A 26,494-nucleotide genomic window follows, 5' to 3' on the forward strand; every position below is an offset into this window, starting at 1 on the left:
CTCACGATTGAGATCATACCGAACGACCACGTAGGGAACAAGCAAAGCATCTTCCTCATCAACCTATACAGCAGCCCTAAGGATACGAGGCAAGGGTTTAGAGGCATTCTGGCAAAGATTGCGCACATCGCCAAAGACATCGCTGATTATAGGTGGAGATTTTAACGCCCCACACCAGGCTTGGGGCTACGCGTATCCCTCTAGCAAGGGAAATCGTCTTCTCACGACTTCACGCTGATCACAGACCCGGAGACCCCAACCAGATGTGGCACTTCCACATGTCGAGACACCACACCGGACCTTGCTTTTGTCCGGGGCCTAGAAAAATGTGCCTGGCACAACTCGGGAATAGACCTTGGCAGTGACCACTATATTCTCCGAATTGATGCAGAGATACCGGGAAAGAGGCAAAGGGAGTACAAACTTATCGATTGGGACAAATTTCGTGCAATACGGGCGCAGACATCCAACTCATCAGGAGCAACCACAAAGCACACGATAACGAGCTGGACCGAGCAGCTGACAGCAGACATCGCAGCCTTGGAACGAAAGATTACCACGGACGTTAAGGTAGAGGAAATGGACAGTTGGCTAGCGAATCTTCTCGAAGCCAGATATTCCATTCTAGCCAAGTGGAAGGGTCTACGTTTTAACAGCAGACTATGAAGGAAACTTGCCGAACTCAACAAGACCATTGAAAAAAAAATACTGCATGGTTCTCTCCCGACAACAATGGGACGAAGTCTGTCACTCCCTCAACGGGCAAATACGCAGAGGAAGCGGGTGGGGGACTCATAAAACACCTCCTCGACGAACACGGAACAAAGTCCAAAACTACAACGGATCAGGCTAAGTAAATTAGTACACCGCGCGAAGCAAGCCAGTACTGCCGAAGCCTTTGTGGATGACCTTGCCAAACGGTACTTACCGCTTAAATCGGGGCTACCCAGTACCTTAAAAAGGAAGAACTATGACGGAGCCCCAAACTCGGAGCCAGATACGGACTTCACAGAAAGCGCTTGTGTGTGTGTGTGTGTCTCGCCTTTCTTGTCCTAGTATTTGTTTGCGCTTAAAACCCCTACATCAAGAAAGCGAAGTACGGTTCGCAATTCACGAACTCAACAGTAACTCTGCAGCAGGCCCCTATGGTATCACAAATTGGGCTCTCCGAAACTTAGAGGACGACTCGGTCACGTTCCTAACGCAACAAATCAATGAAGCCTGGAAAACTGGCCATCTATCTGCAGGGTGGAAACACGCCAATACGGTCCTCATCCCAAAACCGGGCAAGCCGCTGGGCGTACACAATCTAAGGCCGATCTCACTGACGTTCTGCCCAGGAAAGCTAGCCGAACACGTCATCCTGAATTGACTATCGGGGTACGTAGAAGAAAAGGAGTACTTCCCTTATAATATATGATCGGCTACAGGCCAGGTCTCTCAACGTAAGACGCTATGCTACGAATCAAGAAAAGTCTGTTGGATCGCTCCACACGAGACATCAAGGCCCTACTGGGACTCGACGTGGAGCAAGCTTTTGACAAAATCCAACATCAAGCCATTCTCAAAGCCACATCTGACCACAATGTCGGAACACGCTTCTACTACTACGTCAAGGCATTTCTGTAGGATCGAACGGCCACTTTCTGGATAGGCGAACACGTCTCGGAGAGCTTTAATCTGGGCGATAAGGGAACACCACAAGGCTCAGTACTTTCACCATTCTTATTTACCTTGGCGATGACAAAGCTTTCTCGCACACTGGGTGAAATTGCTGATGTGGAGCACACCATATACGCAGACGATGTTACCATCTGGAGCACCGGTGGCAGCGATGCGGAATTGGAAGCTCGCACGCAAGAAGCCATCTCGGTTACCGAGGCCCATCTTGCCCCAATGGGACTTCTAGAAAATCCGAGCTACTCATCTACTACCCCGCAAGACCAGGGCGCCCGGCCGACGACTGGCGCCGGCACCATGCATAGAGTTAGTTACACGACAGGGATGGAAATCGCATACCCGCAAAATACAAATTCTAGGATTAATCATCCAAATAGCGGGTCCAACTGGGCGATGCTGGACAGCATCACGATCAAGATTGCAAACGCGATCCGGATGTTTCGGCGCATCATGAATAGGCACAGGGGACTGAGCGAGGACAACGCCATTCGAATGATCCACGCTTTTGTACTCTGTCACATCCGTGGCTGCAATGCTCAACTGGAAAAAGGAACATCAGAGAAGGCTTGAAGTACACATACGCCGAGCTTTCAAGACAGCGTTGGGGCTCCCCGATAATGCCTCCACTGAACTACTCTTACAGCTAGGAGTGCACAATACCCTTGCCGAAATCATCGAGGCACAGCACACGGCACAGATTGCACGCCTATCAAGCACCAAAGCGGGCAGAGAGATTCTCGTTAAGCTCGGCCTGAACACCATAGCAGAAAGGGAGAACGTCCTGCAGTTACCTAAAGTCGTGCGAGAAGCAAAGTGTCCCCCTTCCCAAGAGATGTACACCCGATCCACAATCAAGGAAGAAGGCTCGCCCGCGCCAAAGCCCTCGCTGCGGACGCGGCAGAGTTTCCCGAACTGACAGCTTTCGTGGATGCAGCGTACATACCGGGAAAGCATGCCTACTCGGTAGCAATACTCGACGGACACGGGCGTACGCGCAACCTACTCAAACTTTACACCAAGAAGCCAGAGGTAGCTGAACAGGCAGCGATAGCACTAGCTCTAAAAGACTCGAACTTCACAACTGTATACAGCGACTCTAGAGCAGCCACTCGAGCTTTCGCCAAGGGAGGCATAGCCAGGACGACGCTACGGATCTTAGGCGGATGTAACATTACCGATCACTCCATCGTATGGTTCCCGGCACATATGGGCAGCTTAGGGGGCGTTCTGCGGAATCTCAACGAGATCGCACACGAGGCGGCGCGAGGACTCATCGACCGCGTCCCTCCGGTTTCCCCCGCTACTCCACATATCGAGTACAGAGAACAATTATTCACGTACAACGAGCTCACTAAGCACTAATTCTATCTGAGCATTTCCCCTCCCGGATAAGAAATTAACCCGCAGCCAGTCGGTCACGTTACGCTTGCTCCAAATGAACTCATACCCCAACATCTGGCGCGTGAATCACATCGACCCAGACTACGACGGACAACATGTATGTGAACGGTGCATTGACCGTGTAGACTTGAACCATATGCTGTGTGGTTGTGCATCGAGCGACGCCTACGCCAAGAACAAGGAACATTGGTACAAAGTGCTATAAAGTGCTTCACTACACTATCAGCTTTAGGCTTTCCAGGAGGCCCGCGCGGCGGCGGAGAGCTTCGGGCTCTCTGTGCCGATGGGGGAGCTGCCCTCTACACCTGGTGCCTAGCCGAGTGTCCTTTAGGACCCCTGCTGTGGGAAATAAAGTTCTACCAAACCAAACCAAGGCCGCATCAGGCGCTCAGCGGCGTTCATCTGCGCTCGGGCGAAAGTGACTCGAAACTGCACCGAAATTCAGAATCAGAACCCACAGTAGGCAGTCCGAACAAGCGGGCATATAAAATGTGCTGTCATGGTAAATTTCATAATTGACCCGTGCATTAGTTTGATAAAAGCAGCAATTATTACATACATCAGTGCTTGTCTAAAGCAGGTTCACTGACATGCCCACGCTGACTTTCCCTCTCTGCACAGTCAATTCATTGTGAATGCTTAGACATTAATAGCCACATCAAAATACTTCTTAACACGCTGCGAAAATAACCCGGCAGCAGTGCAAATACACAATATACTACTCCTGTGAAAACGCCAGGGTCGTTTCGCATTCCCATGGTTACTGCCGGCTGTAGAATGAGCTGGTGCGTGAGGTATACCGTTTCCCTACTACTCACAGGCACTTTCTCCTCCCAGAAAGAAACATGAAACCGTGATACAACGTCGAGAAAAACGGCGGCATAGGCCATGATGTATGCCTTATGTAGAAACCATCGTCTGTTCTTCCGCCAGTAAACCACAAAGTCATTAGCTCTACTTCCCCGCAGGTTACTTCGACAAGACAGATGACACCTGCAGGCAAAGATCAGATTACCAACGCGATAATTAGAAACCTATATTGCTAGCAAATCCAGATACTAACGGATTTTATCAACAAACACTGGGACCAAGGTACAGTTCCCGATAAATGGAGACACGCGGAGATGATCCCGAAACTAGGCAAACCACCTAGCCTGGATAATCTAAGACTCATTTCGCTGGACTCTTGAGTGAGGAAGCTTTATGAAAAAGTTATTAAGACAAGACTGAGTAACTATCTGGAAAACAATGACCGGTTTCCGGACATGATGTTCGGCTTCAGCCCCAGGCTCTCTACACAGGAGGTCCTACTGCTGCTAAAGGAGACTGCCATAAATAGAATAACGGCAAGAAATGAGGCCATCATACTGGTCATAGGTTTGAAGGGCGCATTTGACATTAGCCACGAAGCGATACTCAGGGAACTCTCGGTAACAAATTGTGAAAGACCTTCGGGTATGTCAAGGCATTCCTAGCGGACAGAACAGCCACCATTGGGATTAATAACATACGGTGAGAAACGAGAAAAAACCCCCAACAGGGGCACACCAATACTGTAACATTTCCATGATAGGGACAGCGAGAAGACTCAGGAACATGCAACACATAGAACATTCAATCTACGCAGACGATGTAACAGTATGGACCCAGAAGGGATCCACAGGGGGAAAAGAACGGTTGCAACTCGTTGCGCAAGAGCTTGAGAATTTCGCCTGTTCTAGCGGAATGCAGTGCTCACCGGAAACATCACAATACATAAGGTTACCCCGCCGGGGTGACGCAGTGGTTACGGCGCTCGACTACTGTTCCCAAGGACGCGGGATCGAATCCCGGCCTCGGCGGCAGCTTTTCGATGGAGGCGGAAAGCAAGGCGCCCGTGTGCTGTGCGATGTCAGTGCACCTTAAAGAACCCCAGGTGGTCGAAATTACCGGAACCGGAGTCCTCCACTACGGCGTCTCTCATAGCCTGAGTTGCTTTGGGACGTTAAACCCCACAAACCAATACATAAGGTTACACACTAGCATGTACAAACCACTAGACGTCGACATAATCATGAACGGACACCCTGTTCGTCAGACGGACAAAATGAGAGTACTAGGACTGTGGTTACAAGCAGGAGGCAAGCGAGATCACACGATCAAATCTCTTACCATTGTAACCAACCAAATCTCTAGAATGATAAGCAGGATAACAAACAAAAGAAGGGCGATCAAGGAACAAGACGCAATACGGATAGTGACAGCACTCGTCATCCCGCGCCTCACCTACAGTGTCCCATATCCTAAAAGAACCAAGACGGAAAGGAACAAGATAGCATAGCAAACAAGTTCCTAGCCGGCCGGCTAGAAGGAACAGACCGAAGTAGGCAACACACGATTGTTTGGGTCCCCAAGGTCTCACTAGCCGGGCGGCGGAGCCATCGGTAGAACCTTTCACAACACCAGAAACTTACGGGGAAACAATACGAGCGTGTAGGGAGAGGCGTAGAAAGTACGCACTTCCACATGACACACTAAGCCGAAAAGAAGCCACTACACTTAGGCGCCTACAAACAAACACATATCCAAACAAGGTTCTGTACCACAAGATATGGCCAACACAATACGAAAGCGAATGTGTCTGGTGCGGAGACACTGCTACACTATACCACACAACATGGGGATGTAGGGCAAGCTCCATAATGCCTAAAATAGATAGGCCTAGTCCTGAGCAGTGGGAGGACCTTCTAGCCGACTCGGACGCACAGCATCAGCTCATGTTGGTGCAGAGGGCCAGAGCCGCTGCTCAGGCCAACGGACTCCTGGACCGAGGACGGCCGACTACTGCTCTTTCCTAACCCTCTACCCCTAACCCCTATTTTCCCCAATGAAGTTTATCAATCAATTAATCAAAAATCAAAGCAGCGGTGTTTTGAAGTCAGTCGGTGTTTTGAAGTCAGTCGGCATTCTTACACAAGCTGCACAGCAGCAGTCCGCACTGCGCGCCGATGCGTTCCGAAGGTCTGAAATGACGGCCTAGGTGGTGGCCGTCCTAGTGGTGCCACCTGTTAGGGAGAGTGGAACTACTATCTGTAAACGTTTTATACGTGTCGTTGGAGAGGGGACATCATCATTTCTAGAGCCATACTACGGCTTCCATGACTGCTATGGACCTGATGCCGTAAACTGCGCGACACCTGTTGGAGGCGAAGCGTTTAGCGAAGGGCCACGCAGTCACACCAGCTCGAGCTCTGTCCGGGCTGTGTTGCCTGCGCCGCCTTTGAAGCTTTTCGAGTATAAGAGGCGGACCTTTTTTCCTCATTCTCCGCAGGCTTCGCGAGCCGCTGCTTGGACACGTTGTATATAACCAAAGTACACAATATCGTATAGATGCGTTTACGTTTCGTTCTTTGCTTTTGCTCTTCGCATGGGTTGGTGTTCGAACCGAGGAGAGGAGCATGTGTAGCGCAGGTTGTCCTGTAGATTTCAGAAACCGACGCTTGAGCGTTGCGAACACCAGAAACGTGTCGTTTTGGCAATCCAGCAAAGTTCCCTAGTGCTGTCCAGTAGCCAGCCTAGTTTTCTTGTGATGTAACAGATGTTGCTTCCTTGGTGGTCGTCATATGGCTTCCACGCACGCTAAGCGCCTCTGCATACGGCAATGAAACGTCTTCGTGCAGCAGAACTGTTCAGCGTGCATAAAGACCAGTGGGAAGACGAAGAAGTAACGGCCATGATGGCTCCCTGTGCTGGACGATGAAGATGAAGAGGAAGGAGGCACGGCGTAGCGCAGCCGTACACGCAGCGGGGCCGGCCCTGCGCCGGGTCGCCCCGCTGGCCACCTTGCGCCGTCAGCCATGCGCCACGAAGAGGGCGGCCGCGACGACGGCTGCCAGGACGGGTCGTCGCGGGGCGACTCGTGCCCCGGCCTGCCGCTGCTGCACGAGGGCCACCCGTCGACATGCAACGTCGGAGAGGCCTCGGCCTGCTCCTCGGTCACCACCATAGCCGGCGTGGGACCCGCAGGAGCCGCCGATGCGCTACAGCTGCCGGCACCGCCGACGCTGCTGGTGCGACACCGTGTGCACCGCAGGGATGGCGCCGACACCAGCTGCAGTGGTGCGCTTGTGACCGCTTCGTTGCTGCGTCATGTCTCCAGAGTTGCGGTCGCTTTTGCAAACAACCTTCCGTGCCGCATGTATCGTAGTCGTTCACTCCCGGTGTGTTTCATTTGATAGCTCCGGCTGGAGATAATGCGCTGTTGTAAGTGTTCAGAGTCGCGGTCACGCGTGTCGTCGTGACATGCATGGGTTTGAGCAACCGCGTATTGGCAATGCACCTTTGATCTAGTTAAGTGATGGATGGTTATAGCTGCTGCCATTCTGAAGTGCGCACAGGTGTGGGGAGGCCATGCGTGGCAGCGTACACACCTAGCGCTGCTCGCCTCCTGACACTGTGCTCGTGTGCGACCACGTAGTATACGTGTACTGCAAGCTGCACATATACCCGAGCGACGTTGCTCGAACCGAACAACTGCTCTTGTTTCTTTTTGGCGCACAGTGAAGTGCAGTCAGTGTGTTATCTGGCGGCAGCGTAACAGTATCGAGCAAGTGCATGCAGTCCGCTCCATTTTTATTTATCTTCATCTACGGTAGCTACCTGTCCAAAGTTGATACTTTGTGGTAAACTGTTGATCTGGTTCCAAGACTGTAGAACTAAGTTTGCTTTAGTTTGCTGCATATTGATTTTAGACCAACCGTTTGTCTATAGTCCCTGATTGTGCTCGGTAGTTCATCATCTGAGATACTTAGCAAGACAGTGTTGACAGAGAATCGGACATTGATAAGGTATTCTCCACGGCCTTTTATTGCTAACCATTGAGCCCTCTGAATATTATCTCTAAATAAGCACTGAAAGAGTAAAGAGGTTGCGACGCCCTGACATGGCTACTTGGTGCGTTTGCTAATGCGTGTCATTTGTCCCGATGAATTTATCCACCTTTTCTTGTGAGAAGGTTGTAGGTATTTCTTATGTCGCTGTCTGTGGAGCTGAAAAAAAAAAATCAGCTTTAGTTAAACCCGGTAGGTTGCGTAAGTAAAGCCGACGTAGCTCCTCTTTCTCTTCTTTTTCTTCTGCGCGGCGGGGCTACCGATCAGGTTTACGCGACGGGCTGAAACCTGTCGTAGTATTGATTACGCAATAATATTTTCTGGATTTTTCCTGAACTAAGAGCGTACTTGCATACCAGAGCGCCCTACCTACCTCACTAGCCCTAACTAGCAGTACTTGACTATCCAGAAACTAATGAGCCCCAATCACCAGTGCCACTCGATGTCGCATTACTGTCTGTGTCTGGCGCCGGGGCTTATCTGCAGGTGTTGGTATTCCTTGCGAGGCAGGACCGAATGCTGAGCTCGAATAGCTACAAAGTAGGGGGGCCGCACTATGAACGACAATCGGGAGGAACTTTCGTGGCGAAAATGTTATCCTGCCTGGTGTTTTTACTTTTCTTCTCAGTGTCTTACAAAGTTATTTGGCGCTCGCATTCTTCGCAGTGCACCGCTTACATGACAGTCTCTCAATGCTCCATATTCTAGCCGATTCCAATGCGCGGAAGTCAATTTTTCTGCGCACAATTGATATGGTACATGCTGCACTGATTTCTGTGGCAATTCTTATCGCTTCATGGCCTGGTTATTTACTAATCACGATTGTGCGGTGGCATAATGGAGGCAAGATAATGCTGGACTTGTACAACTCGCACTGTTTGCACTTTTGTAGCGAGAGCTACATTCGGCTACCAGTCGAGCATTTCGCTGTGGAATGTGTGGAATGCACCGCGGAGAGGAGGAGCAGGTGCTTCGCTGCCGGGAGCCTACATGTTCTCCACGGCGCAACATGTAGGCTGCCGGGTGCAAAGCCCCACCATCGCGCAGATGCCACGTGCTAGCTATGCGCATGCGCGACTGGGCAAGACACGTCGCATGGAGAGTCGGGCTCAGCGGCAGGAGAGGCAGTAGTTGTCGCCAGGCGATTCAGCAGAGAAAGAGTGAAAGGCGAGCAGTCGCCTGAACAGAGGGAAGAACGTCTCGGAGACGCCAGGGTGCAGAGCATAGCAGCTCAGATGAAGCCTTCGGAAGACCAAGGAGAACCGACGATAGAAGAGGATGTTGTTCTGATGCCACTCGTTTTGAACAAAGCCGGATTCACCTGAGACAAGATGTCGCTGCTGTCTGCCTTTGATCGCAGTGAACAATGTTTGCTGTGTACTGTGGAGAGGGGCATTGCTATACAAGGAGTTTACGGGGCGCCACAAACATCTGTCGAACACACAATGTGGTTGCCACCAGTGCGCCAGCTTACGGCACGGTTTTAGAGTTTTGTGTCACTTTGGGGGACTTAGGAGGGCTCGTTTAGTCATTATATAGAACAGAAATTCGCCTAATTTGGCATTCAAATTCCAATGTCCCCACCACACTGACTGCCATAGATCTCAATATCAAAGAGAATCAGTACATTCAAAATTCTGCGTACATTCTATAGAAACGGCCGTGTGTTACTATACGGATCACCGGCTTCCTTTCTCCGCATGAAATAAAAAGAAAGCGATGTGTGACGACCAATGTCTCTTCATTGCTAAGCAGTATAAACTCAGCAATAGACCGAAACCAGAGGGAAGTAGCTCTCGCTACGTATATCCTGGCGTAGCTTAGCTCTGCCAATGTTTTGTTCACTTCCAGTTTTGTTTGTCTACGGCGGAGTTTCGCTGACCTATCAGGTTATCTACCAGGCGTATACTGCGCACGTAAGTGAAGCGTCAGACTTGCATTAGATGCCCGCAATTCACGTTCGTTATGACACATGCTCTGCGAAACCCATTTTTCGCATTGTTCGTTCGAAGTACATATTATCAGCGCAAATAAGTTTCGAGCCGTTCACCAACCGAAAATCGTGCGCCGTAGTAACTTCAGTAAAATATGGTGCTGCCCGGGCGAGTTGGTTATTCATACTTGGCAAGAAAACAGCGCAAAAAAGACAACCTTAGGAGAGGAACTTACTCGCCACGTTTCGAGCCCAAGTGAATCTTTACGGTGTTGCCAAAATGATTAGTGACGGCAGCCTCTGTCCTTGACTGGGTTAGTTTTTCTTTTTGTTAAAGTTGTGTGACGCTTTTTGTGACTCTATGCTGCAGGGGAAGGGATAGGCTGCTTTGTGTATATTTATTGCTGTGGGGACCGGTGTCCACAGCTTTGCGCTTTTTGGCACTTTATCTGCAGTGCTGTCCAATAATATACACGTCACTTGCATTGCTACCTCGTCCTTAAAGCAGGTGCAGCGGGTAGGTCTGTTTTAATCAGGCGTGTGAGGGTGAATGCGTCGGCTCGCAACTAAGATTACGACTGTTATCTGGCCTTGTGGCAGGGATGCCAATTTGCGGTCGTCGCTGAGGTCAGGCGCAAATTGCGCTGCATTTGTATAAGCTGTGCCTTCTAAGTGCTTTTCCACGGAGCACCTTCGATGCGAGACACGCTCGCGTAGTAATCGCAAAAGCTTGTATACTCTGGTGGTTCTTATTGAGATCTACATTCGGGGTCAAAAGAAGTTCCGAACAGTGCCGTGCTGCATACGGGCGCGACCTGACGACGTTGCAGCGGACTGCTTCTGTTCTTTTTTTTTTTTTTTTTCGTTTAGCTTTCCAGGTTGCTTTAAATATATCTCTTGCGCCTAACCTTGGAGGGAAAAAGAGAATACTCTTCTCACTTTGATAGCGATTGCCTGTTGACTGCCTGCTGTACAGTGTGCGCCGAGCGGATTGTTCTCATGGACAGCGTGCCGAAAAGCTTTACCCGGTCCGATGCCAGCCTTCTAGTGAATGTGCGAGCGCAGTGATGGGCGCATGCTGTGACCACCTTATTAGGCGAGGCCCAGATAGTGGGTTGTTAGCGTCGGAACAATGGTGCATATCAGGTGGAAGCAGCATATAGTGGATGTTTATCGGAAGGTGATGTCATGAGTGGCCGGGAGAGCCGCGCCGGCCGGCGTCAGCGTTGGGAATTTTATCGCGAATGATGCGCGTTTGCACTGATCGATGCTGCATGATAAACAGGGCGCCGGTGCATTGCTTTGGATATGTTTTTGGGCTCCCGTCTTGATCTTCTTCAGCATTTGCTAGCTAGATATCTAAGAAAACAAATTCCGCGGACATCTTTAATCGCTGCCGACGGATTCTCGTTCGCGTGCATCCACGTTGCTATTCGCTTCATCCTTTAATTTGTGCCGCTATTATCTCACACCTGTTCATCAGCGTACAGTCGTGGTGAAAGACCTCCCGTAACAGATTAAAATCGGTCCCGCTTTAACTGAGCCGTAGGAACGTGCCCGCGTAGCCATGCGGCAGCGTGTCTGCCACGTGATCCAAGGGTCCTGGAAGGTCCATCTCTCACCATCTTATTTCGGAGGCGAAGGCAGAGTTGGCAGCACCTGCCAGCCAGTCCATGTCGCGGTCTTGTGACGTCACACAGCCGGAAGACCAGTCAGTGCGCGGACATTTTATCTGACGCTTGCCGGATCCATCGCCGCGGTTTTTCGCTCACACGGAAAAGAAATCTGAGTATTAGGTCTTTTCATCTACAGCTGGCGACGACCACGCTTGACAAGCTAAAAAAGAGTGGTGGACCGAATGGTCCGCAGAGACTCGTACAAGAAAGGGGGACTGCGAAGCAAGGACGCTCTGCGGCTCGCCAATGCCTATTTGTAACAAGCAGAATCCTGTACTCGCCTCAAGAAACACGACGAGAAAAAAAATCCTCGAGGTGACCACGTGCAAAATAGCGAAGAAGACCCTTGACCTCCCGATAACAACGTCGAACCCCTGAATCCGACGTGTGGGTATGACAAACTCCTTCGAGGAACTGAGAGAAGCCCAGCTAAAAAGTCACTACACGCGATTATCGCACAGTTGGGACGCCGTCTATTAACCCGTCTGCACATACAACGCACGACTGACTCTGAGGAAAGAGCAAGACTTGCGCAGGAGTCGCTACGCCCTGCACGTAAAACCACTCCCAACTGAACGGTCCAGGTAACGACCACAGGGATAGGCGCGAGGGATCCAAGAGTGGTACACCTGAAAGCCCGAAACGTAACACAGAGGAGGTCGCGTTAGCGGCGAGACACTTCGATTCCAAGACAGTCATAACAGACTCGCGACGGGCGTGCGTGTCGGAAAGTCCAAAAGGGCTGGGTCCCATACGATGGCTTACCGGGTACTGCAAAACAGCTCGTACGCAGGAAGTCCATCCCATAGCTTCATAGTCTGGGCTCAGGCCCACTCGGGGCTGGGAGGAATCGAGGCAACAGACACAGCCGCCCTCGCGCTCTAACCGGACAGCCTAGCTCCCCTCCAGCTAAGAAGCGGAGGCCATGCCGCGGCCTACACTTTCAGGCTCATAACTCAACTGTACCACGACACACAACATTACTCCCACCCGTGTAACGGATTATCGAGAGCTCAGGAGCACCTGTTTCTCTTCCTTTTCACGAACGCCATGATGCGTATGCCTGACGTCGCTAAAACACTTCCTTCTCCATGGAGTGCCCGCACTCTGGGGAAAGGCCATCGGACCTCTTTCACATGTTGTAGGCGTGTCCCTCCAAACCTGTCTATACACCCAACCCAAACCCCACTCGGGAGAAGACCCTACTCTGACCTGAAAGCCCAAAAGGCGGTGGTGGAACGAGCAATGGCGGCATCGGAAGCCAGTGGGGTCCCGTAGTAGAGACTCCACCCAGTGTTTGTGAGAACAAGGGCATTAAGCCTTACCCCAGAGCAACCTCCAAGTAACGTTTTTTTTTTTTTTTTTTTTTTTCTGACGCAAGAAACGATTTTTACCACCACCACACCGGCAATAAACGATAAATTGGTTTGTAGGGAAGACGCAGCTAGTATCCGTCACTTTTTCTCCGCAGACATTTGACTGCCACCACACCGGCAATAAACGATAAATTGGTTTGTAGGGAAGACGCAGCTAGTATCCGTCACTTTTTCTCCGCAGACATTTGACTGCCACCACACCGGCAATAAACGATAAATTGGTTTGTAGGGAAGACGCAGCTAGTATCCGTCACTTTTTCTCCGCAGACATTTGACTGCCACCACACCGGCAATAAACGATAAATTGGTTTGTAGGGAAGACGCAGCTAGTATCCGTCACTTTTTCTCCGTAGACATTTGACTGCGCTGTATGGGAATGCAGGTGGGAGTGGAAGCTGAGATGCCATAGTGGAGGGCTGCGGAGCTATTTCGACAAACTGGGGAGCTTAGCATGCACTGACATATTGCACAGCACACGTGCGCCTCTTCGTTTCGCCTCCATCGAAATATGCCCCCGGCGGTCGGGTTCGAACCGGGTACTCCAGTACAGTATAGTGAGGCATCTTACGCCATCACAGCGGGGGAAAACCGACAACGCCGACGACGAATTTTCAGGAGAACGGTGTCCCTAACGCTGTCGGGTTAAAATTCAATTGAGAGGTCATTCAGTCTTTTCTATTCACGGGGCTAAAAGTAATATTGTTTTTCTAGCTTATCTTACCACATCTCTCAATAAGCATTTGAACTTGCAAAGCTCAGCGCTCGCATTCGACCGCAGTAAATATCCCCCTTGTGTGTTTGCGCAGCCATTTATCTCTTCACTCTGACCTCCTCGATTGTTTATTTTGTCTGTATGCGGTAACTGCGTTTGTTTTGGTTCTGTCGATCTCCGGCAGTTCTAATTAGTGCTAGAGAGAGAGGAAATGTCGTCGGTATATATGGCACATCTCAGCTACGCTATTATTCTCCATTCCGATGGCGCGTTCGGAGGGCTAGAGTATAATGAAAATGGGAGCATGAGGTGTGCTTCATTCGGGGTTCACGATGCACATTTGGTGACATTTGCTCATGGACGCATCTAGGAGTGACATCGCTTTCGCGACACGCGCAGTCTTCGGGGATGGTTGCCATTGTGTGCTAACGGGGTCAAATGGCACCCGAATGGACGAATTGCAGCGGGTGCTCTGAGCGGTCATCGTACTTTCCATTTTTAAATCAGTTGAGCTTCTTTCTTTTTTTCTCTTCTCTTTACGGCCAGCTGCTGTTGAAACGGCCCGCCTAATTATCGCCTCGTCTTTCGCTTTGTCGAACTGTCCTGTTCGTATTCCATTCGTCGCCGATAGAATTTTGCATATCTGGCTCAGCGATGCGCTACCCGTGATGGCGGCGCAGGTTGCATTTTAACTCCTGGCCATTGCTTCTTGTGAAGGCATCCGATGCGAAAGCGTATGCAGCGTAGTGTTCACCTCAGCTTCAGTTTTGACGCTGGGCAAGACCAACGGATGCCCGCTGTACGGCTGAAGGCAAGATTACTACTCCGCCATTCAAGGAAAAGATTCGACCGCTGCAGAACCGCCGGGGGCAGGTACGCGAAGCGGTTTACCGATTCAAGCGAGATACGTGCTTAGTAGTTCGGTCTCATCTCTGTTTCAGCTGAACCGCCTTCGGTAGACACGAGGAGACGAGAAGGGTAGCGCGCATACACGATTTCTCGTTATTTCCGGGGAAGGCGACGTCCTTCGAGCGGAAGGTGTCTACCCAACAGCGGCGTCGCAGTCGCCGGGGCGATCACAAGTTTGTCGCGTAGGACGACGGTTGGCGGTGACGCTCGATAACCCGCCGATAGCGCGGGGCGTTAGGACGAGGGTCAGCTGTCGGCGCCGACGCCGCGTCAACGCACGTGAGTGATTCAGTGCGGCTTCGGCGGCACGCGCGCGGCGCGAACTGGGAGGGGGGCAGCGTCGGCAGTCATGGCCGAACGCAAGGAGAGCTACGTCGAGCCGTCGCTGGCCGCCATCCACCGGAATGGAAGCGAGCTGCTCGTCGGCGACCGCTGGAAGAGGCCCTACGCGCTGCGACCGCTGGCAGACGACACCGACCTCGAAGGTTCGTACAGTAGCGCGTTCCTCCGTCCGCGAGCGTTTTCCGACCTGCACCTAGTTTCTTCTCGTTCAGCCTTGTCTCTGAAGAAGTGACAATTCGAGTAATGATTTAATTTGGTGCGCACTGGGATCTCAGAGCTACATCGCGTGAGGCGGGCTCATTAATTTCACTCGCCTTCCGCGAAATCGCCTGTAGCGACAAGTGGCGGCGGTGACAACGCGCACAATATTATTGCGACGCGGTCTTGCGTACCTGCCCGTTCGATCGTGTACCGAATTCGATTGCAAAAGCGGCTCGCGCGCGCCTCTTGAGCGGACTGGATGAGGGAACGCATATGTGTCATTTCGCGCAGCTGCTGTCGACGCACGCGGGAAAGCACCGCCGCCGCGGTGGCGCATGCATGTTCGCGCGTGCGTTCACGCGAGCACGTTTGCAGTGCGAATGCTGTCACGTGTGCATACTTCTGTGTTTGTTATTTAAGCATCCTCTTCACATTAGCCTGGAACGTCGAAGAGTGACGAGCGTGTCAAGTCCCATCGCATTTACGTCATCAGCCCATCGGCTACGTTGTCGCTTTGGGGGTAATACGGCGTCGCTTCTCTTCGGTCTTATTGAATTCCTTCTCTCCCCGCACATGTGCGCGGCGTCGTGCATAGCGGCGTGCGTGCACCGCTGAACTTGAGGCGGCGAAGAAAATCAACCTGGGTTTTTTCAGAGCCAATCGCGCGCTGAGCAGCTGCGTTTGTTTCCTGCACCGCCGACACGGCGGCGGCCTTGGCGGCGATAGGGGTCTGAACTCCCCTTCCGACCGGAGTCCCCTCCCCACCCATGGCTCTGTTTGTCTTCTATTCCTTTTTTTTTTTTTTTTTTTAGCTCTTCCGAGAGCACAGAAAAGGGAAATGCATTGTCGAGGTGTCCTTTTGTCGCGCGTCTTTCGTCTCCCTCTCCTTTGACACCGTGCTTCGTCGGTGCGTTGCACTGTCGAACGTGTGCGGGTGAGGCCGAGCACGCTGGCAGTGCGAGCCGCTTTTCCCCGCGCTGGCGACGATCTTGGACGACCAAGCCGCAGTTGTGCCTCGTCGGGAGTCGGACGACATCGTGGCGGCGGCGGTGGCCGCTGCCGAGCTGGCTGCTTCGGTGCTCATTTACACGCCGTCGTCGATGAACAGACACTACCGCAAGAGGCGCGCTTTCAAAGGTCGCTTTTCATTCACTCGCCTCCCATCTATTAAGAATATTCCAAAATTGTGTGTCGCCACATCTACCCTGCGCAATGATTGGCGGTTGTTTCGATTTCGTCGATGTGTGAGTTACCCGATTTCTTTACCCTGGCGGCCGGCGGCCGCTCGCTCTTATCGGCCGAGTTGGCTGTCTCTGTGTCGCTTCCGACTGGGCGCCGGATTTGCGTTGTTTCCGCCCTCGCGCGATCGCGTTATATAACTGAGCCAGTTCCGTAGCTTGGGTCATTTCCATGTTGCTGTACATTTTTTCGAAACATGTCAATTTATTTTTATCATATAGTTTCTGCTGGCACGTTGTACCTCGCACACCGCGCATGACGTTGCAGGTTCTGCATGATATCAGAGCTTTTTTTCTGTTTTCCTTGCTAGCCTGCATTGGTAGTGAAGCAGCGATCGTTAGTTTTGTCGGATAGGTTTGACCTTACCTGGAATCCATGTAACTGACTTTCGTAGTCAGCTTTGCGCTCCGCGTGCAATGTACTGCTGCAAACCAACTGTATTGTAAGGATAGCGCGGTGGAAATTTTCTTCACTTGGTTGCTGCCAGCGGTCTTCTGCCGCACAGGTATACTTCGCTCTTATATTGTAGCGTACACTGTTGATACGACGAATACAGGTAACTTTTTTCGTGAGTGGCTGTGTGAGCAACATCCTCGGAAGCACTTCAGCCAAGCGCAGTTCTAACCGCGAAATTGCAACGGCAGTCTGTCGTTTATTCCCCGATCCGCAGGAGCCTGACCGTGATCACTGTGTGCAGGGTGTCACGGGATACAACACTTAAGTTGACCGATGTCTGTTGAGGAGGGAAGCGTTGGAGAGACTTGAATGCATTAATTCGGAGCGAGAGCGCCTTTCTCCTTTCTGGCGCTCCCTCCTTCGCCCCTTCCCTTAATTTTTCGGCTTTGATACTTTGCAAATGAGTCTATTTGCTGTGCTTTTTGACCTCATTTAAAACTTTTTTTTTTTTTTTTGCGCTAAAGTAGTAGTATTCTCCAGCTGGATATTACTTTTTGTGCACATCGTCATGTTTGAAAAATGTCAACACCTGTGCAAACAGAAGACTGACATTTCTAAGATATTAGTCACTTTGAAACAATATAAATGATAGGGTTTAACGTCTGCATTGACCACCAGCAGCGTTTCACCTGGACAAAGCAACATTTGTTAAGGAAGTTTTTGTTGTCGCCTAAACTACTTAATCGCCAGAAGAAATTAATTCTGGTACCTCATGCTTGTTCAATATATAGTGAAACATCAAAAAGCAGACTTCGTTTACGGTTGCGATTCTTCGGCGTAGTCATATAGAGCTCCGCCAGCTGTAGCGGACAATATATATATATATATATATATATATATATATATATATATATATATATATTCTGTGGTTACTGTATGGGTGACATCATCGTGGCAGCGTTTTCCGCATTACGTCTCCAACACGACAACACCGGGCTTTGGGATTTCACAGTGGCCTCACGCTAAATGAAAAAGGGGCCCCGACAGTGATGTGCCTAACCTGAAACTAGTTTAGTAACCAGAAATAAAAGTTTATTCACTCACTCACCTAATGATGCAACTTATGCTCTTAGAAATGGCTGGGTATCGATCCTGCTGGTGTGGATTTCGGTAGAACTGTTTGCTTCGGAGATTTGCTTGAGCTTTTGACAGATCGGCTTGTCTCTGTTTCAGTGTCCTGTGCATTGGGCAGAGCTTCAGATTTGAGTTGTTCCTATTATGCCCTTGCAGCGAGAGTACGGTTTCAATGTTGCTGTATGCATTTCTTCGCGGTTGAAAATGAAAGCATCGAACAGTGTGTGTGAATACTGCCTGCATTCTTTACTGCTGTTATTTTGCTCACCGCCTATGCTCTGAGGCTTTGGCGTTTGGCCGCTAATCCCACGTTGACGGTTTGGTTCCCAGAAGCAGCTGCCATATTTGTCTGAAGGCGATTACTGCTATTCCGCTATGCAATATCAGTTTACAAAAAAAAAAAAAAAAAAAAGACAAAAGGTTGGCAGAAATTTTTTGCTTTGCTTTGTTTCTATAGTCTGTCAAGCCGTATCACCACTCCAGTAATCTTAGATCGATTTACACCAAATTGTGTGAGAGATTTTATTAACTTTCTGTCGCCCGTGCTCTAGGCTGGCATGAATAGTTTGTCAAGTTAATACGACAGTTATGGAAGGCGAGCCTTCCTGTTCATATCAGCTCGCCGCAGTAGCTGTATGCTTAAAGTGTTCGGGTACTGATATCGAGGGCACAGGGTGTGATCCTGGCGAGGTGCCCGCATTTAACTGATGGCGAAACCTAGGGGAAAAAAATCGACTGGGCCCATTTGGTTTCAGACGGACCCCGTAGAACAGCCGACCTTCTTGCTTATGAGGTTTAATTTTTTTCACCACCCCAAGTTGGACAGGCCCGGTTGTTTTCTGGGTTCCAAACGGTCCGGTGTGCTACCCACTCTGAAAAACGAAAATGAAAAGGGGGTGGGAGGGGGTGTTCACTTGGAAAGCTGATTTGACCGGCATCTGCACATTGCCCTTTACAGAAACCAGTAATTCAACTAATAAGGTTCTTGTGAAAGAGGTGCTGGCATCTTAATCTGCTAGTTTGCATCCTTTGCACCGTCACCGCAGGCGTGAAGAAAAATCACTTCACTCAGCGGACTCTGGCTCCAGCAGGAGGGTCGATCTGGGTATGATGTTCTGGGTGCAGCAGTTTGTTGGTGTGTTGGGGAGATAAAAATATAAATTGAACATGCGTTAGTAGTGTCTGGCTGTATATAGTGTATGGGTGCACCTTTTGCGTCACGCCCGGAACTGGTTTAGCAATTTATTTTCAAGCTCTTCTCATTGAGTTCCTTGTAAAAATTGCTGGCACTAGGCAGAGATCCAATAAATCATAGGAGAAAAGTCAACTGGCTTCGGATAGTATATTAAATTGTACCACGCGGGCTCTACTGCTTCAATCGACATAATTGAGTGGCCAGTTATCCCAAATGGGAAGTGTCCATTGTGCAGCAAATAACTGCTTTTAGGCCATTTTATTTGCACAGGAAATTATCGAGTTAAACTGACTTGGGTTGTCTTTTTTTTTAATTTTCTCAAGCTGTTGTGATTGACACGGGTGCTGCACGCCTCTCTTTGGGGGCGCGAACCCCACTTGCTGTAGTAGTGGCAATTTGGCACCAACACGTGGCTGCCTGCCTGCAGGCTCATCTGGGCAGCAGCAGCAGGAGCTCGAGGAGCAGCTGGGTCCCGCGGCAGCGCAGTATGACGACTTCCATACTATCGACTGGCAGCGCGACTTGGCGCGGGACCGCATGCGCCACCGGCTCATCGTCAAGCGGCGAGGCCAGGGGGGCCTCGTGGAGCTGCTGGTGGGCTTTCACGACGCCTGGTCCGGCTGGCTCTGCGTACTGTTGGTGGGCCTGGCCGCGGGCGCCATCGCAGCCGTCATCGACATTGGCGCCCTCTGGATGAAGGACCTGCGCGAGGGCATCTGCCCGCAGGCCTTCTGGCTCAACAAGGAGCAGTGCTGCTGGGCTTCCAACGACACCTTCTACAAGGGTGACGACTGCAAACAGTGGTACAGGTGGGCTGGCCTATTTCCAATCATCTGTGAAATGTCTTGGGACTTTTGATCAGATGTCATTCTGCTGTTGTGTGGGTCTGCCATATGAAAGTTTACTTGTGCTGGCATATTTTAAAGAAACTTGCATAAAGGCTGTTGTGTAGCATCTCTCTCTCAAGGTGGTGTTTTATTACCCTTGTTTGTTTGTTTCTGTAGTGAAGGCTGTTAATTGTACTCTTACCATTTTTGCAGCATCGTTGGCATAGCACCACACGAAGCTGTTTTGTTAGTGTGCAGGGACGTCACTAGGATGTGTCGCACTAAGAAATTGGAACACAGTAATGTAAATGATGTTTAATGACAGTGTAGTGATGCCACACTTTGTGAAAAGACATAATGGTGAATAAAAAAAATTTTAATCACTGTCGCTAAATCAGAGATGTTGCACTCGTGTGTAGGGAAACATTCACACTGACACATGTGGCGCACTCACTTCATGTTTCATTGTGCTAGGGCCCCCCCTTTTTTTTTGACATACTATTTTAAAGATTTTTGTGGAGGTGAGCTATCAGTATACTGTCAAAGCGACATTAATCTGGCATTACAGTCTGAGAGATGTAGAGTAAGTGATTCTGGCATGAGAACTTGTGAACGTGCGTTATGGAAGGAAGGAAAGAACGCTTCACAGCCCCCCCCCCCCCCCCCCCCCGCCCCCTTTTTTTTTTTGCGAGCTGCAGATTATTATATTAGTCTGAAGCCCTCTATTATTGTGTCTTTGATGCTTTTGGAGTTGCTCTTGGCTTTGATGCCAAATGTATATTTTTGTGGCCTGCTCAGCAGCACACAATATTATGTAGAAAAGTGTCCCTTTTTTGTCATGTTAGGCAAAAACATTGAAATTTTTGTCTTAGTTGGAAACTTAAGCTAGTCTGCTTCTGCTCACTACAGTCATTTTTCTTGGCTCTCTCTTCCAGATGGCCAGAAATGTTTGACAGTGAGATGGACAAGGATGGGGCAGGGTTTTACCTTCTTTCATACCTGCTGTACGTTCTCTGGAGTGTACTGTTTGCTGGCCTAGCGGTTATGCTAGTGCGCACATTTGCCCCCTATGCCTGCGGCTCTGGGATCCCAGAGGTAGGTCCTGCCATTTTATGGATTTGGAGGAAAGCTTTAATACCTATAGAGTGCAAGAAAATTGTAAGGGAATGTTATAAAAGCACTTAAAAACGGGAATCGCGCTAAAAAAGGCACGGACGAGAAGAGGACATGGACGGGCGCAAACTCGCGACTGATTTTATTCAGAAAGAACACAAATATATATACCTTGAAGCTTATCCAATCAATGCCTAAGAGCACATGCCAGGAAAGTTTTCTCTTTCTTATACAACTTGATACTAGAATCGCTTACGCATTCATCACCTGACTTATCAATGAAAAAAGCCTCTGCGAGTTCACGTGCTACCTGGTTACGACTGCGCCTTAAGATTTTGGTTCTAGCCAGCAAAGGCTGGCCACTTTATCAGGCGTAGCCAAAGGGCATGCGCCGCAATGTAAGGGCAAATTTGACCCTTTTCCGTTATTCATAGATGTCGTTATGTCCTCTTCTCGTCCGTGTCTTTTTTAGCGCGATTCCAGTTTTTAAGTATGTATGACCGACTAGCCCAACAACGTGCTCTCTTAAATTATAAAAGCACCTCTGAGACGTAGTTCTTGTATCAGCACCTCTGAGACGTAGTTCTTGTATCAGCTAGAGCATTTCTATTCAGTAAGGCAAAAACGCTACTGATACTATAAATTGTACATGCTATGAGCTCAACTCTAAAAAATTTATTTCTGTAGTGCCCATAGTATTTGGGTCACATGCATTTACCTCATTTTCCTTTTTGCTGCTAACGACAGTCTTACTTAAGACAGATTTTTCTCATTCCTGCTTCTTGTCTTTTTCTTGTTTTATTCTCGAGTTCTTGCTATCTCAGCTTAACTGTATGGCTTTGCTGTTGACAGCAGTGCAGGCTGTTCTGTGGTCAGAAGTGTTTGGCCCTGGCTGCAAGTGCCAAGGAAATGACAAGAAGGCACGATGCTGCGTTTAGTTTATTTAACATTTGAGTTAATTTTTTTTCTGTCATGTCTGTAAGCTGCTTTGGATAATTATGCTCAGGTGATAATAACGGAGGACTACTCCGTGGTCTGAGACTGTCCCATTTTAATGCAAAAGTATATTCTTCTTGTCAGTGACCCAGGTCGTTAGGAACCCGTCATCGTTAAAGGTAGATAGGTTATTGATTTCAGATGTCAGCGCCACAGCAGCCAACCCCCTCGACCGCTGTCAGCAGGAACCAAAGGGTATTATAAGGAGGCATGCTTTGTGCCTTTGTAGTAGGGAACGCATCCTAAACGTGCCGAAAACGGGCACCACGGCGCTGGCAGCATCGCCTAAAACGCCTGTCCCCAAAGAGTTGAATAGGCCCCTTTCAAATGAGCAGTCACAAATGGGAAGGAAGCTCCCCAACCAGCGCCCGGAGCACTCGTCGCTGTGTACACGCATATCAATTCTCAACGAGAAGGCTGGACCCTTCATTCTCTGAACAACATGGACAGAGACATCAAGAGGTGCCGCCTCAAGTCCTTCAAAATACCTGTCGCTTGCCTCTGCCTTCAAGTAGCGAATTCGCATTCATGTATTTTTTTTTTTTTAATGTCTGAGCCTGCCAACAAGCGGCGATCAATTAATCATAATTTCTCAATTTCGAAAGCACCGATAAAAAACATGCCTCCAGCCAGCCTCTATGTCAGCCGGGGCACAGAAAAAAGCAAAAATAAGAGACCCCACTGGCAAAAAGCGCCGGCTTTGCGCGCGCAGACGCCTGATCATCCCCTCTCGTCCTCACTCTCCTTCTCCCGCTCCGCTTGCACGTGCGGTTGCCTATGGCACGCGCTCCCGAGCGAGCGGGCTGCGTAGACTCTGCAGACAGCCGTGCGCAGCGCGGGTGCGGATGCGCGTAGGTTTTGTAGTTCCTCTCCGCTCCGCTAGAAACCGAGCGCTGGCGTCGCGGAGCAAACTCCAGCTTTGGTTCCCTATTGCCAGCGTTTGGCGGTGTTGTCTGAAAGATGGCAAGGAAAATAAATTGTCGAGCAGCCGTATGACACAAAAGCTATGATGTCATAATGTTGTGAGACCGACCCATATCAGAAAGTCCTATGCATGTCATTCATCTATTGAGAACTCGCCACATAGGGGCAGTTTTCTAAATGCTCATGTCTGCTACTCAGGTTGGATGCTAGCTTGCAACAGATTCAAATTTAAGACATGTGCAGCTCCAATTGTGTAGCTTCCTTCAAACTGAGTTTTTGGCGATTACGGCTTCCTGACGCTACGTGAGGCATGGCAGTCGTGGGATTCGGGCTTTCCGCAGCCGCCGCCCGTCCCCCTGTTGTTTTCCTCTTTCCCTTTCTCGTGTATCAAGCGGTGGAGGGGTGTCCGGATGACTTGTCACTGTTGCTCGGCCACAGCTCCGCTCCTGCATCCCAATGGCTTTTCCCAATAGCTTTTCCCAATGGCGCCTTTTGGCGGGAACACAGCACCGCTTCGACGGCTGCGCTCGTGCGGCTGTCCGAGCGGGGCCCAGAGAAAGACCCCCCCGAGACATCGCAAGGTGCATACGCTACGGCCGCCGGCCTTTGTCCGCGCAGACCAATGTGTACTCGAGTTCGCCCGCTCCGGGTCGTACCTGAGAGTGCAGCTCGAGCCTGTCGATCGTGATCCAACGATCCGCAACAGGCGTACCTTGCGGTGGTTGCCCACTCTCTCTCAAAGAACCCTTTGACTACTGCGAGAGAGACCAGAACGTCCTTGCGGGCTTGCGGTGCGCATTCCCTGTCATTACGTACGCACAGGGGAGCCCTGCTCCTCGCGCGCTCCCGGGACGCGGTGACTGAGTGTTTGTGTACCGCTGGAAGACGGCGTTGAATAAACGTCACCTGTATGAACTTGTGTCTTTGCAGCGAAGCGCTCTCCTCCCTGCAGAGGTTGAGTGCTTGCTGCGGTGTTTCAGTGTGCACGCGTGGTGAAGGCTGATCGGGGCTTCGGCTCGCACGATGCTCGAACCCGCGGTGGTTAGCAGCCTATGCCCTCGTAGAAACCACACAGTTTACATCAAACATGAAAGTGCACGCACCGAATATACAGTACCAGCAGAAAGAACTTTAATGCATGCTGAAAACCTCATTTCAAAACATTTCACTGGCAGAGTTACAATGCTTTCGCATTCGTATGCGTAAGTGTGTCTGCCAAATTTTTCTCCAGTGGAGTCGGGTAGGTTCAGAGTTTTCTGCTTGGCACGGTGCATGTTTGGCAGGTCTGCATGCACTGGTATACTTCCCATAGCAGCTCAGAAGCTGTGCTGCCTAGCATGCATTTGTGAGTTAAAAGTACCCTGTAATGGTAGCTGCATCGACCTTGATGCACAGGTGCATTATTACCCTTGTACTGCTACTATTAAAATATTCTGGGCAAATGTTACAAACGTACGGGCTTTTTTGGTAGTGATCCTTTGCGTGCCTTATGGCTAGGACGTTGAACCCTGTAAACCAAATATAAGGTCCTTTATTGCAGAAATGCAAAGAAACTGATAGATTGATTAAATGAGCTAGTTTTGATGTTGCGGCAGAGAAATAAGCAGGCATGTATAGTAAATGAAGAGTAGAATTGAAACACTCCACTGTGGTGTTTTTGAAGGTGGAAGCAGACTCCAGCCATTCCGAACGAACACAACCCGTTTATTCAGACATGCACTCACATATATAACAAACAGAAACGACCCTGGTGAATAAAGAATTCAAATCGAAAACGAAACTGAATAAAACATACTCCCCCCCTTATTTTTAGTGACTAGTTGTTGGTAGGTATTAGTAGAAAAACCCCAAGACATGCACACTGTACTTATTTACACGTATTTACATATTTACACATATGTACATGTCAGTCCCAACTAATGGGTCTGGTAATCTTGGAGCCAGGCCAGTGGCCGGTGCTCTCACTTTGAACGCCGCACTGTCGACGCCGGCGACAGGCTCGTAGGCTGCTGCTGCAGTACGCCAGGAGACCGAGCCTGTGTCCTGGGGCAAGGCGGCTGCAGCTCAGCAGGCTGCAGTATGCCAGGAGACCGGGGTTGCGGCATGACAGGAGGAAGCACGCCAGGAGAGGCAGGAGGCAGTAGACCAGGAGATCGGTGCTGCGGCGTGGCAAGAGGCAGTATGCCTGGAGACTGGGGCTCTGGAACCCTGGAAAGCTTGGATGCATTCCATGTACAGCCATCTCCAAGTCGGAAAGAAGCTGGTCCCCTCCTCTCGATCACTTTTGTTGGTGGAGAAAAAGCGCAGTCTCCCTTAAACCGAACTTGTGGGTTCGTGACACGGACAAAATTGCCTACGGCTATCTTAATCTTCTTGGCAGCTCTCCTTTTGTCCGTGTAGTGTTTGCTGTTCTGCTGTTGATGCCGGACCCTTTGACGTAGTCGCGCCAACTCCTCGGCTGGGTCTTTCGCAAAACCTGGTGCTGAAAAGTCCACAACATCTAGCCTGGTTCGGGGCATTCTACCATGTAGCAGAACATCGATAAATGGCAAGGTACTCTGTGATTGCTTGCCGAAGTGGTCGTCGTTCGAGGAGTGAAACTTAAAAGAAGTTTTTCAGTGTGCGATTGAATTGCTCTATTTGCCCATTCGCTTGGGGTAGTACAACGACGAATGCGAAACACGGATGCCTCTGCTTTGCAGGAAGGTGATGAATTCGTGCGATGTGAACTGAGGTTCATTATCACAGACTATTTCTTCTGGATAGCCTTCACGGGCAAAAACACTTATTAAAAAGCCTTTAACGGTGCTTGTAGACACTTCGCTGCAAAGGTGTACCTGTCGCCATTTAGAATGGTAGTCAACAAGCGTTATGGCAAATCTGCTGTTGTAAGCTGCATGCGCCAGAGGTCCAACAATGTCTAGGCCAAGGTTCTGCCACGGTTGCTCAGGCCATTCAACAGGTGGCAACGGTGCTGGTGATGTTTTGGCGGACTTATCTGCCTCCAGGCAGATGTGGCAGTTCTTCATTGCCATTTCCACTTGCTGATCCATTCGTGGCCACCAGAACCGCTCACGAAGTCACGCCTTCGTGCGCATGATACTGGGATGCGTCTTGTGCGTGGTGCTGATGATCTGAGCCGTGAGGGAGGATGGAACAACGAGGCGCTCTGCACGCAGTGGCAGGTTGTCAACAACAGACAGTTTTTCCCAAATAGGGTAGAATGGTTTCGCCTCTTCTGGTATGGACTTCTTTGGCGGCCAGGAATTCAGCACGAATGACTTGACGGTTTCCAGGCAACCGTCATCGAGGACGGCCTGCCGGAACTTCTCCTTTATCACACAGGCTGACTCAATGAACGAGACGATTTCTTCCTCCTTAGCAATCTCTGTCTCCGAAGTAGGGGCTGGCAGCCGAGAAAGTGCATCTGCTACAGTGTTTGTGTACCCCTTGTGGTATTCAACAGTGAAATTGTAGCAAAGCAGTCGTGCACTCCAGCGTGTGATTCGGAATGGGCGTTCTCCACGTTTTGGGACGACAGCAAGGACACCAGTGCTTGATAGTCTGTTCGA

General features: G+C 50.1%; 1 protein-coding gene across 4 annotated transcripts in view; it reads left to right on the forward strand.

The window, feature by feature from the left end:
- ClC-c (chloride channel protein 3) overlaps nt 1–26,494 on the forward strand; it is a 126,636-nt gene that overhangs the window by 67,340 nt on the left and 32,802 nt on the right. For 2 of the 4 annotated variants that reach the window (XM_084602963.1, XM_084602964.1), the window contains 2 exons: nt 19,490–19,871; nt 20,825–20,984. In XM_084602963.1, the coding sequence (XP_084459089.1) occupies nt 19,490–19,871; nt 20,825–20,984 (542 nt within the window). Of the gene's footprint in view, nt 1–14,730; nt 15,041–15,937; nt 16,236–19,489; nt 19,872–20,824; nt 20,985–26,494 lie in introns of those variants that run through there. The other 2 variants (XM_084602965.1, XM_084602966.1) reach the window with 2 other exon arrangements.

Source organism: Amblyomma maculatum, chromosome 4, assembly GCF_055883805.1.
Source record: "Amblyomma maculatum isolate TAMU_Amacu chromosome 4, ASM5588380v1, whole genome shotgun sequence".
NCBI classification, from domain to species: Eukaryota; Metazoa; Arthropoda; class Arachnida; order Ixodida; family Ixodidae; genus Amblyomma; species Amblyomma maculatum.